Consider the following 13,443-nt stretch of genomic DNA (forward strand, 5'->3'; position numbering starts at 1 on the left):
TTATAGCTAATCGGCCTGATCTTACAAAGATCAGGGGCTTTTCCTGTGTCTATGATACAAGTTGTGCCTCATCTACGGACATCTGTGTGTGTGTAGCCTTTGATAGCCAGGCTTTGGGCAATATGCTTACCAAAACTGGGAAACGGTGGAAAAGCTACTGTGCAAGAAAGGCACCTTGTCAAGAGTCTCCTAGTGTATTAGTTCTGAGTATGCTTGAAGTTCCAAAGCATATTGATGATCTCAATAAATTGGACAGAAGCAAGGCCTGATGCACACTTTCTTTACACGCTAATAATTGGGTGACACATGATCTATATCTGGGGGTTTTCGGTTCTTATCTCAGATGAAACTGTGATAAACAGGGTTTGGCATTTTTCTCGGTATCGTGCAATGTATGAAAGAGATGGTGCATTCTAACTGTTTTTAATTTTGATTTTTATGTTGTTGTAACCTACCCTGGGACCTGCTGATGAAGGATGGGTAATAAATCTGATAAGAATGGTCTGTACCACACTCAGCATCTCTCTTCTGATTCTGTACCCCAGGCCAGCCTAACTAAGTATTTGAACACCTAAGGCAGGGGTTGTCAAACTGGTCCCTACCACCCACTAATGGGTGTTTCAGGATTTTAGGTGGGCGGTAGGGGGTTCTATAGTGCAAGCTGAATCCTCCTTCCATCGAGCACTGGTGGGCGTTAAGGAAATTTTACTATCAAGAAAGATGCATTAGTGGGTAGTAGGTATAAAAAAGTTGACTACCCCCGGCCTAAGGTGACTGAACTTGGTTTTGGTGGCATTAAGCACATACCTATGATGACATAAAGTGGGCAGAGAAGCAATTTTGGCTGGAGGGCTGCACACCAGCCCATCAGCTGACTTCCCATGCTGTCACGTGAATCCAATCCCGGCTGAAGCACTGCTGCTTAAATTTGGCACCAAATGCAAGCTGCGCTTGGATCTACTCAGCAAGTCTCAAGTGGATAAAAAGCCCTGGCAGAAAAGCAGCACAGCTTGCATTTGATGCCAAATATAAGTTGTGCTTGCAAAGGATGCGTTGTGGTTTGCAAGCACAGTGTGCATTCAGGGCTATTTAAATTTGGCACCAAATGCTAGTCTCACTGCTTTCTGCCAGGGTCATATCCACTCAGGAGCTTTTGAGTGGATACAAGTGCAGCTTGCTTGCCTTTTCTGCCAAATTTGCACAGCACTGAATGCGAGCTGTGCTCACAAAGTAACCATTCAGTAGCACACAGTAAGGCTCCTGATTCTTCCTTTGCAGCTGTGGCTTTACCTGTCCCATACCTGATGTCACCACATCAGATGAGCAACAGGTTGTTGTCATTAGTTATTGGACTTGTTTATTGACAAACCCCACCCCTCTTCACCCTAAGGTCCCAGATTGAGATGCAAAATTAAAATACAGCGTTAAAAATAGTTTAGAACAATTTGCAATCCTAAAAATAAGGTGGGCATTATCAGGGGGAAATGGGCTTCTGGGCCAGATTTAAGAGGCACGGCAGGTCTGATTTGTCCTGCAGGCTTCCCATCTGTGGCATGAACAGGGTGGGTGCAATTCATTTCTGTTAGCGTTTTTAATAGATTTGGTCCATGTGCTGTGTTAAAGTGAATGTCAATACAGTTAACAAATGCTGCATGAAATAACAATTAAGCCTGTGAGGTTAAAACCTGTTCCTGGTGACTTAGTCACTGTTGACATCTTCCTTGTAGGGCATGCAGGTGTGTCTGCCAGCGTGATGAAGAAGAGAGCTTCCCACAAGTAAGTGGCTTGGTAATTCTTAAAATCCCACGCCTGGCAGCTTTCTGTGAGGACTGTATTTTTGTGTCCACTTTTGTTACATCATTTTGTTACATCAGCTGTGTGGATTTTCTGTTCAAGAAGTTATAGTGAAGGTCAATGGGGTTGCGGCACTCAGTAACCATTTCTGTACAAAGTCAGAGGTCTTGAAAGTAACAAATGGAATTTCAGAAACCAAGGACACCTGTAGAACTTTCCTTGGGCTCCAGAACAAAAAATTATCTGATAGCAACTGATAACAGTGCATTGGCTTGAGCTTACAGAGTCCTCACTCAAATGAAATGTTGGAATTCAAATCTAGACTCTGTAAACTGCAGTTTGTTTCACTTGTGAAAATACACACCAGTGAGAGCGGGTGGTCCTGGAACAGATCCAGGTGCTGCTGCAGGAAACCCATTTTCTAGATCCATTTCAGTATGGGTTTTGGCCCAGAAACTGCTTTGGTCACCCTGCATGATGAGACAGAGACAGAGGGCCCTGTTAATTCTAATTTACAGCTTCTGCTGTCTATGCTCTGGTAACCTCTAGGTTAGTTTACTGCAAAGTATTATATGTGGGGCTGTCTCTGACGATGGTTAGGAAACCTCAGCTGGTGCAGAATTCGTCAATCAGGATGCTTACCAGGGCAAGACAGTTTAAGCCAGTGGTTCTCAGCCTTGGGTCCCCAGATGGGTCCCTAGCTCACAGCACCAGTGGTCAGGGATGGTGGGAGTTGTAGGCCAAAAACATCTGGGGACCCAGGGTTGAGAAAGGCTGGTTTAAGCGTATAACACCAATCCTGACCCAACTGCATTGGTTGCAGATTAGTTTCTGGGCCCAATTCAGAGTGCTGGTTTTGACCTCTAAAGTCGTAAGCAGCTCACGACCGCAGTATTTCAAAGACCATCTGATGTTGACCCTACAATTACTAGCTGAGGCCCTTCTTCATGTGCCCTTCCACGAGAGATGTGCTGGGCAGCAACATGATGATGGGCCTTCGGTGGCTCCCCATTTGACTAATGCTTTCCACAGGGAGGTTCACCTGATGCCTTCAATGCAGATCTTTAGGCGCCAGGTGAAAAACGTTACTCTTCTCCATAGCCTTTTAAACCGGGGTTGGTGGTGGTACTGTTTTTGTTTGTTACTATGTTAATGTATTTTTGTGTTTTTGTATTGTAAACTTCCCTGTGATCCTTGAATGAAGGGTGGTGTGTTAATTAAATAAATAAACAATTAGTTCACGTTTGAAATACAATATAAAATCCCATGAAGTGCAGTAGAAATATTTTGGAATTTAGTAGAACTAAAAAGAAGCAGCACGATTGAAATTTTCCATTGTCCCGTATAAACTTGACCTTAGGACTTGTCTGATTAGTTAGGGCTTCGTCGGTTATCAAGCATTTCACAATAAAACATGCCTTTAGTAGCTCTTTATGTGTTTCTCCGTGGCTTGGATCTCAAGTCCCATATGCTCGTAGACAGGGCCTCCATTCAGGCACACTAGGGTGGCTAATTCCTTCACAACCCCTGGTTGCTGCCACACAAGCATAACGGCTGCTCCAGATGGTTCCCCAGTGTAAGGGAGAAATCTTTGGGGAGATGCTGCCAAAAACTGGGAATGGAGAAGTTCACTTGCATGAGGCAAAGCAGCTCTATGCCACCTTGGGTCACACTACCTTGTCACCAGGTGGGTAAAAGAAGGGTTATGTTACAGCAGAGCTTTCCAAACTTTTCATGTTGGTAACACACTCTTTAGACATGGATCATTTCACGACATCAGTTCAGTTTTACTAACAAACCGGAGGTTAAATTAACCCCTTTCTAGCCCTGGGAGGAGCGCGGGGAGCATTCACCCGACACACCTGCACACTGCAGCCAACACACTAATGTGTTGTGACACACAGTTTGCAAAGATCTGTGCTACAGCTTTTGGGATAGCGAAGAGTTCAGACTCTATTAGAAAGAGAATACTTTCTCACATAACTTATTAGCAGTTTAAGACTACCAGTACAAAAATAAACATTTTCATAAACTACAAAACAGCAAATCAAAATAGGAAAAAACTTTCTGAAAGGTTTCAGAGAATATACAGACAGATATGTACACATTCATTAATTGGTAAGGCCTACGACAAAGTTTTGAGCATTTGCAGCTGTGTAGGCACTAGTGAGCAAAAAAACACAATATGAAAATGAGTGCATGTTAAGAAATAAGCTCCCATATATGTGTTTGACTTAGACTACTTTTCAGGCAAAATATGTCTCCAAAGTGATTTATAAATTATATATCAGCATGTACATATAAAACTATATTATTAGAGCCATTTAAAGCACTTAAAGGGACGCGGGTGGCGCTGTGGGCTAAAGCCTCAACGCCTAGGGCTTGCCGATCGAAAGGTCGGCGGTTCGAATCCCCGCGGCGGGGTGCGCTCCCGCTGTTCGGTCCCAGCGCCTGCCCACCTAGCAGTTCGAAAGCACCTCCGGGTGCAAGTAGATAAATAGGTACCGCTTACCAGCGGGAAGGTAAACGGCGTTCCGTGTGCGGCTCTGGCTCGCCAGAGCAGCGATGTCACGCTGGCCACGTGACCCGGAAGTGTCCCCGGACAGCGCTGGCCCCCGGCCAATAAATGTGAGATGGGCGCACAAACCCCACAGTCTGTCAAGACTGGCCCGTTCGGGCAGGGGTACCTTTACCTTTACCTAAAGCACTTAAACATAAATTTCCTCCAAAACATTTATTGAAAGCAAACATAAACAATATAGTAGCCAGCAAAGTGCTAATGATTACAGTTCCAATTCTGCAATCCAGGTCGCAGTTAACTTCTACAGGTCTCAGTGAAAAGATGGGTCTTAAAAGTATTGAGGAGTGGCAATCAAATTCCACATTTGTGGCGCCATTGCCTTGGTTTCTTTGGCTAAACTATAGCTTTTAGTTAGAATGGAAGTATTCATGGACTGCACCCAGATCCGCTGTTGCTGCTGTGGGTTCTGGACCAATACTGGAAATACAAAACGTGGCTGTATCTGGAAACATCAGGTAGGAGAGGAGGCAGCAAAGCCATTCACTTAGGATGCCACAATTCTGAAGGGGAGGTCAAGCATGCCTGGGCACGTCCTGAAAATAAGCTTGCATATGGCTTGGTTAAAATATATTCTTATTTTGAGGTGCTTCATTCCATAAACTAATTATTGCTTTAATAGTTATGTTTGTGTATCTGTAAACATAGAAAGCATCGAAACAACGTGGGACCAAGCAAACCAATGTCGCAACCTAGAAGAAATATTGTAGGCTGCAGAATACAGCATGGATGGAAAGAAGGGAGCGGACCCGTGACACAATGGAAAGGCACTGTCCTAGACCAGGTTCCTGTAAATCCCTCCCTCTACCTTATCAAATATGATGGATTTGATTGTGTCTATGGACTAGAACTGCACAAAGACGAAAGGGTTTCAGCACTCGAAGTGCTTCCAGATAGAGTTGGTAAGTGTCTCGATGGGGCTGAATTTGTGTGTGTTATTTAAGTCCCATATCCCCCAACTTTCATTCCAATAAAAAAACTCAAGGTAGCTCACAATGAATTTAAAATTATCAATTTCAAAAATACTTTAAAACCCCAGAAGAACCATAGGGAACAGCATTACATCAGTGGATTAAAGCCAATACAAGCTACAACCTAAACGGAAAGGTTTTGACTAATATCCAGAAGATGGTTAGAAGTGATGTGCTCTTTCCCCCCCTTCACAACCAGTAATGGCTATTTCTGTCTAATGATCTCAGTTAATATAATATTTATTCAACCTTTTAAAATAATGAGTACTGGGACCAGGATCCATTGTGGTGGTGTGGTTAGAGATAGGACCCGGGGAACCAGGGTTAAAATCCCCACTTGGCCATGAAGCTCACTGGGTGACCTTGGGCCAATCACGACCTCTAAGCCTAACCTACCTTGCAAATAAATAAATTCCAGTGAGCCACTGTCAGTGCTCCCTAGGGCTTATGCATGTATTTTCCATTTTAATAAAATACCATGTTGTCACATTTCTAACATTTGCCTCTCTTAGTTAGCAGTAAGTATCTTAGAACTAGAACAATGGGGTCCATGTTTCCCATAATGTTAAAAATTCAGTAAAGGGACTTTGGCCACTCTCTCGTTATCTCTTAAAAACAACAACAGAGATCAATCATTAGGACACCTTAAAGATTATCAATTTTATTATGACTAGAGACCACTTCATAAAAAGCATGAAAAACAGGCTTATTCAGTGCATGGTGCCTGAGTTAACTTTCGTGTGTCTAATTAGAATTTAGCTTCCAAAGGATAATGGCTGAAATAGGGGGACATATGGATGCCATGGTTAGAAATTGTTCAATATGTAGTCATGGATAGAAAAAAAACCCCTATACCTCAGTGTGGATTAAACCAGAAGAATGATGTAGCTTTGAATTCTGGGCAATACCTTTAGTCTTGCATTAGGCACACTATTTTCCTGGCCTCCTTTAAGATGTAGTAGCCATGCTTCTACCGGAATGTTAATCAGATATTGGTGTTTCTCTTCCAGCTTCATCTCGAATCAGTGATGCCCACCTGGCAGACACAATGATTGGCAAAGCAGTGGAGCATATGTTTGAAACCGAAGATGGTTCAAAAGATGAGTGGAGGGGAATGGTCTTGGCTCGGGCACCAATAATGAACACATGGTTTTATATTACCTATGAGAAGGATCCTGTCTTGTACATGTACCAGCTCTTAGATGACTATAAAGAAGGTGATCTCCGTATTATGCCTGATTCCAGTAAGTTGGCCAGTATTTTATCTTCTATGTAAAGAAAGAAAACACATTTAAAATGTCTGACATTGAGCATTGAGAGTTTGTAGAAGAATTGGAGCACTGTTTACCACTTGTTGTTTGAACTGAGACAAACCAAGAAAAAACTTCAGCTACAGTGAAGTTTGCAGTGAAATAAACTATGAGCCGTGGTTTGGCTTTAACACTAAACCAAACCATGGCTTAGCCCCAAGTAGCATAGCAGCAGGATTGGTGGAAGAATGCTGCAGCTGGGATCATCCGTTGTAGAACATGAAGGTTTGCACCAAGTCATGGTTTGGCTTGGCGCTACATGAGAATCTGGTCACTCACCTGTCATGATTTCTTATAACTACAAATCATGGTTCAGGATTTGATCGTGAGCTGTTGGGTTTGACCCTCAATTCTATGGAGCCACTGACATATACGGTATGTCTGAAGTGGTATTCTGCAGGCTTCAGAGGAGTATTTTGTGGTGCCTAATTTGTCCAACTTGGAAGAGGTGATGGAAAAGCCACCCTTCCCTCTTCTCGCTTTTAAAGGGTTATTTATAAAGCGATCTCCTTTGTTGTGGAGCATAAGGCCAAAAGAAGTACTATTTGAGGTAATTTGAGGTTTGGAGGAGAGCCCAGAAATGCTAGGCTTACCATACTAACTTTTCCCCTTAATTGACTATTTGGAGTCTAGGAAGATAAGATTCTGAGGGAGTTACTCTTAACTGATACTGTAATGCTTGACAGCACCAACCACAACGTTTTTTAAAAAAATGCTTTGTGGATTCTGATACTTGGAACATTTTGTAGAGCGAATATAAATGAACAGGCAAAGAAACTTCAGCATGGCTTTCACATTCCAACTTTTAATTCAGGTTGAATGTACAGCTTAACTACTCAGCTGAACAGGTTGATATGTTGTCAGATCAGCAGTATAGCCAACAGCTGATAAACCTCCAGGAATTAGGTTATGCAACATTCATTCTGTCTCTCCTTACCATAATCTGCATTTAAGATGGTTACTGTGAAATGGAGACAAATTAGATAAGAGGAATATCATATATGTATATCCAGTTGTTTATTTTCCCTGGGCTAGAAGACAAAACCATTGTGATCAGAAATACATTGCCATGAACATTTAATTGCTGAAGCACATAGTAAACTATTACTCGTTGAGCTGACTATGAGCATCTGTTCTATAAAATCCTGCTGCATTTTAACTCAAACGTTGTGTTCACAGATGATTCACCTCCAGCAGAACGGGAGCCTGGCGAAGTTGTGGACAGCCTAGTGGGGAAACAAGTGGAATATGCCAAAGAAGATGGCTCAAAAAGGACTGGCATGGTCATCCATCAGGTGGAAGCCAAACCCTCAGTCTATTTCATCAAGTTTGACGATGATTTCCATATTTATGTCTATGATTTGGTGAAGACATCTTAGACACCACCATGCAAACTTTTGCCAAACTTGTGGAACTTCAATGTAAAATTTGTAGACACAAAGACTTAAGTGCTTTCCAGTTTATTTGAAAGCTTAAATGTCCCTGCGAGCCCACAATCTCTGCCAGGAAAACTATTCCATTGTGAACTATACAAATAGACTTTTATGTGAACATGACACATTTTGTGTAAGGGAACTCCCTTTCTTGGAGGAAGTCTTCTGGTGGGTATGTGGATGAAGTTAGAGAAAACGGCAGCTGCAAATTCAAGCTGTGTAAAGCGGATCTAGCAACATAATCATTAATCTGATTTCCCCCCACCCCCCAAATATAACTTTCCCTCACCGTCTCACATAACTATTCAACTGCCACATGCAAGTCTAGCTTGATATTATTACTTTCATGTATGTATTAAGTTTTCTTGTCTGGCAGTCCTTGTTTTCACAGGGTTTGGGCAAAGATGACTATAATACGTTTAAAGCAGTGTTAAGGAGTGCCTAACCCAATTTAACATCGGTGTACTGTGTTCAGGTTAACTGTTGAGCTACTATCACATGAGAATTTTGTACATTTTAGTTGCAGGAAAATAGAACGTGGCATACATGTAATGCAGCTGAATGCAGAGTAAGAGCGCATATTTGCAACTGTAGGACCTGGTCAAAACATTCAAAGCAAGGATGCCTTCAGTTCTCAATGTCGTAGGGTGTTTTTTTTTTTTTTTGTTAACTTTTAGCAGAATCCAGGCGCCTGGTGCCCTAGCAGTCTAGAACTCCATGTTAATGTTAAATTCTCCACAGCAACTACTGGGTGTCTCAGTTTCAAAACTACAACCTAGATTCTTGTGTGTGGACTTAAATCTGTTACGTGTAAAGACAAACCTCACAAGAGAAGGGTCCTCGTACATTAAAGGCTTGTGTTGCAGAGAAGGAGAATCCCTCGTTGCCTTCTACTTTGATCTGCTGCATTCCTTCTCATTTTACTGTGTTTTGTTCAAGAAGGGCACCTACCTTCCCCACCCCTCACCCCTCTTTCTGGCCTTTCTTCTTGGGGTTTACCCAGACAAGACATTATACAAACTCAAACCTGTTGTCGCCTTTTGTGCCGTATGTTGTATTTTGCTTGAAGTATGCTGTTTTAACGTGAACTTCGTTAAAAGGACACTGGGGCTCTGCATGCTATAGTGGGGTACTGCCTGACAAAAGCTAGGCGGTCTCCATGGTCCAGTCATCTGCAGCAGATTGTGGATGTAAATAAGCAGCCCACAGCCACAAAAAGTTCTTCTTCTTCTCTCTCTCTCTCCCCCCTTCTTTCTTTTTTTCTTTTTTTAATTTGTAAGGTAGTAGATTGGTGTGGCAGCTTTTTAAAGTAATCAGTGGAAAAATATCAAACAGCAGCAAAGCTGAAGCAGGGCATTGCAGTCTGCACATGTAACTGAGAAGCAAGCACCATTGTTTATATATAGCTAGAAGGTAAAACAAAAAACGAGTGTTGCTGATCAGCCTTCTGAGGTCCAAATTACCTCTGGTGTGGGTATACATATTAAACTCCATGTGGTTTAAACTTCCTTTTTTTAATTTTGCCTGATTTCATATTGTAGCCTTAAGGCTTGTGCCTCATTAATGCTCTTTAATGGTAATAAATACCGTATAAATACAGTATCTTAAACTTTTCCTGTCCCATCGCTGCTGTTGCATTGTGTACAGTATTTCATCATGGGCAACCCCCAAGGCAGGCTGTAGTCTTTTCCATGAAGAGCTTCTCAAATGCAGTCCTTAAGCCCTAAGTACCTGAGTCATAAATGTTCCTGTGTTCTTGAACCAAGTGAGCAGATTTGCAACCCAGTGGTTTTTGTTTTGTTTTGTTTCCTCCTTCATTCTGCAGATCTGTATGTTTTCTATTGACTCTTTAGAGTCCTGCATGTAAATCTCAAAAGCTGAGCCTGGCTCCATGAGCCCAAGTTGATATTTGTGGCACAAGAATGAGTGAGTGTATTGAACCACACACAAGATACACGAAACATAGTACTTTGAATTGCGGGCTACATTAACGGTGAATCCCAGGTGTGCCTCCAGGATTGCTGAGGATTAGGTAGACCGAAAATGTTGCATTCAAAGAGTTTCCAATTGGAGGTTTTCTGCAATACACCACATTCTGCTAGTTGAGAGTGATCTATATTCTGTGTAAATTTTATGGTTTTTAAAGTGTCCACATTGTCTGCTTTTTTGATAGCTTAAACCACCTTTTTTTTTCTTAGGCTTGAGACTTGATTGTACTCCCTGCCAATCTGCTTTGGGCTTTGTTTTAGGCTCACGTTTCAGATCTGCATGCAGTGCTTGTTACCCTGGTAACTAAATGTTGGTTCCTTTTCTGAGGGGTTCAACATGATTTTCCGAGTTATCACGGGGCTTGTGGTGGCACAAGCTATGGATCTGTGTATAAAAAGTTACTGGCCTTTCTCTCCATTTACCTGCTGTAGTATTGTATATTGTGTGTTTCGCGTGATGTCAGGCTGCCCTGTACAATTTTAAAAAGACAAAACTTAAAATGCAGACCATCCCTTTTTTGCATGCTTAGAAGGTAGAATGTTCAATGTAACAAACTTAAAAGTTGCATGTTTAAAAAAATGTTTAGGTTTTTAGTTTCGGGTTTTTTTTTAAATTTTGTGTTCTTTGTGAATTTGCTTATTGTGCTGTTTTTAATGGTGGTTAGTAGGATAAATGCACTGGTGAGGCAAACATAGTGCCAACAGGAGGTAACTTTCCAGTTGTATGTGTCATGCAGCGTTTGAAGGGACCATGTACTTTGCTCAAAATGAAATAAAAAACCAGTAAAATTCAACAGTATGCTTTTTTGTGCCAAATCCTAAATTAAGTTGAAGTAGAATCATATTACGACACTCCCCTCCCCAAACAATGATGGAAAAAGCCTTTTTTTCACTGAATAAATTGCTTAGCCTTCTTAAATTGGTACATTTGAAAAATAAAGGCTTCTCCAGGGATACATTAATTGCAACCATTTCAGAGAACCCAAAAAAAGAGAAAAAGCTTCGATGATTTGTGGTTCCTTGGAAATGCTGTGCTTTTTTGTATTTTACATCATTAGTGCAATTTGGATGGTTCTTGGTATGTGTATAGTTCAAAGGTCTTCGTGTTCACATTTTAAAATTAGGTAAATGACTTCATCTCTAGAGCTTGGTTTCATTTTTTTATTTTTTAACAATGTAGACAGTTCCCTGTTCTCTGCATTTAGAAGTATAAACACTTTAAATCTGTTACTTAATTCTGTAAGTAATTTTTATAATTATGATGTAACTCTATCCTTAAAACATTTAAAATAAACCCTTTATGTGCAACTTACGACTGTAAATCTTGTTCTCATAAGGCAAATGTAGTGATGTGTTTAAAACTGAATAGGATTCTTTCCACTTTTATAATTAAAATTATTTTAACAATGAGCATTTATGCTGATATATACTTGCCTAAGCAGCTGTGCTTATTGGGCAATACTTTTGGCCAAGAATTGTAACTTTAAAATCATCCATTTAAAATGGATAGAATTATTTGGCATTGAAACAGCTTTATTGTACTTTCAACCCAAAAACCCCAAAAAGACAACATCTAAGGAAGTAAGGTAAGTAGGTGAAGCAGCCCCCAAAATATTTTGGAATATTGTCCCCTGTATATACACTTTATCCGGAATTTAGAAGTAGTGGCCTTGAAAACAAAATCAGATATTACAATATTTGCTTTGAATGCCTGATAAAAGTGTTGATATGAAAACTGTTGACTATGGTGATGACTGGTCCTTCAAAAACATCAAAATTCAAAATATATCCAATTTTGCCTTTTAAAACTGACAGACTTGAGTGGCAGGGGTAAGGCACAGTATCTGTAAAGAATCCTAAATACAAGCTGATTTCAGTAGAATTTACATGCAAGTAATTCGAGTTTGATGCTGTCACTTAAGCTAGGATTTAGTCCCACTGTTCTAAGTAGCATAAGAAGTTGACATACTAGATTCCTTCAGAAAGCTTTTGGAGAAAATGACAATTTCCCTCTTTCTGCCAATTTGACATGTAGTATGTGCTGGCAAAGACAACAATTATGCATGTAATGGGCTTCCATTACAGTATTTAACATTTCCCTACCCATTGAAACATGTTCTCCCTCCCTCATTAATGTGACACTTTTATTTTTAAAAAAATAAATACTTATATCTTACCTTTTCCACCAGTGGTGCGTAAGGCAATCACAACAAACTTGGGGGGGGGAGAGTAACAAAAGAAACTAAATATATTTTAATCTTTTTAGTAGATACATATATAAGTGTTAATTCCATTAATGTTTCATTGTTTTTTAAAAATGTTTTTAGCTGTTCTTATTTTATCTGTAAGCCGTCTTAAGTCCCTGTCTGGGGAAAAGGCAGTGGAACAAAAAAACACCAGACAGTTCTAGGTAAGGTCAGTCCCTTCGCTGGCCATGTTCAGGTCTATAGCTTATAGAATACCTACAGTTGTAATATTCTGACCTTCCGGCAGCAAACAGTCTCCTTGCAGCATCCCAGCATAGGCTAGGCCAGGGGTCTGCAACCCGCGGCTCCGGAGCCGCATGTGGCTCTTTTACACCTTTGCCACGGCTCTGGGGCGGATACTAGCGAGGGGAGGAGGCGCATTGTGTGCCCCGACACTCCCCACTGTGGCGGGCGCTGTACTGGCTGTGACGTCGCATGGGGGCGGTGCGTGCGTTAGTCACGCACCGTCCCGACATCACCTTCCCGCCCGCTGTCAGATCGCGGCTCCGGAGATATATTTGTTTTAAATGTCACAATGGTTTTGCGGCTCCCAGTTTTTTCCCCCTTCAGAAACGGGTCCAAGTGGCTCTTTTTGTCTTAAAGGTTGCAGACCCCTGGGCTAGGCTTTGGCCAAGAGCAAATTTGCCTCAAACACAGGTGTCTATAGTTTCGATTGTGCCAAGTTGCTCTCATATGCTTAACCAGGTGCAGGACGAAAACACCCAAAATTAAGCACACCTAACTTAAACCCTTTTTTGCCCTTTTCCCTCTGCAGGCACAAACCTCCTTATACATTAACAGAACAAGAGAGGTAAAATGACTCTCTAGGGAGAGCCCTCAAAGTATTTGGGGCTGAATCCACACTGACCTTTTTAACGCCATTAGAACAATATTGGATACATCGTTCTAAAACGTTGCAGGGCATGCCTGAAAATTAAAAGCATTTTTTGTTTCCCCCGTCAAAACACTAATTTCCCTTACTGCTGGTTGCTCTGCAGGGCCCTCTGGTGTCGCATTTTAATAGCACATTATGAACGTTAAAACCAGGGTGTTCTCTCTCCCATCTGTGTTACGAAAACCATTCCTTGACCCTTAACGTTACAAACCATGAGTGTCCATCTGC

At 41.4% G+C, this 13,443-nt stretch overlaps 1 protein-coding gene across 2 annotated transcripts in view; it reads left to right on the forward strand.

The window, feature by feature from the left end:
• Positions 1 to 11,386, forward strand: part of SPIN1 (spindlin 1) — a 38,219-nt gene extending 26,833 nt beyond the window's left edge. For both annotated transcript variants that reach the window (XM_082241665.1, XM_082241664.1), the window contains 4 exons: positions 1,728 to 1,776; positions 5,021 to 5,274; positions 6,354 to 6,587; positions 7,833 to 11,386. In XM_082241665.1, coding sequence (XP_082097791.1) covers positions 1,754 to 1,776; positions 5,021 to 5,274; positions 6,354 to 6,587; positions 7,833 to 8,032 — 711 coding nt within the window. In that variant the 5' untranslated portion in view covers positions 1,728 to 1,753 and the 3' untranslated portion in view covers positions 8,033 to 11,386. The remainder of the gene's footprint in view (positions 1 to 1,727; positions 1,777 to 5,020; positions 5,275 to 6,353; positions 6,588 to 7,832) is intronic.
• Positions 11,387 to 13,443: the final 2,057 nt, after the last annotated feature.

Source organism: Podarcis vaucheri (genome assembly GCF_965113315.1).
Source record: "Podarcis vaucheri genome assembly, chromosome: 11".
NCBI classification, from domain to species: Eukaryota; Metazoa; Chordata; class Lepidosauria; order Squamata; family Lacertidae; genus Podarcis; species Podarcis vaucheri.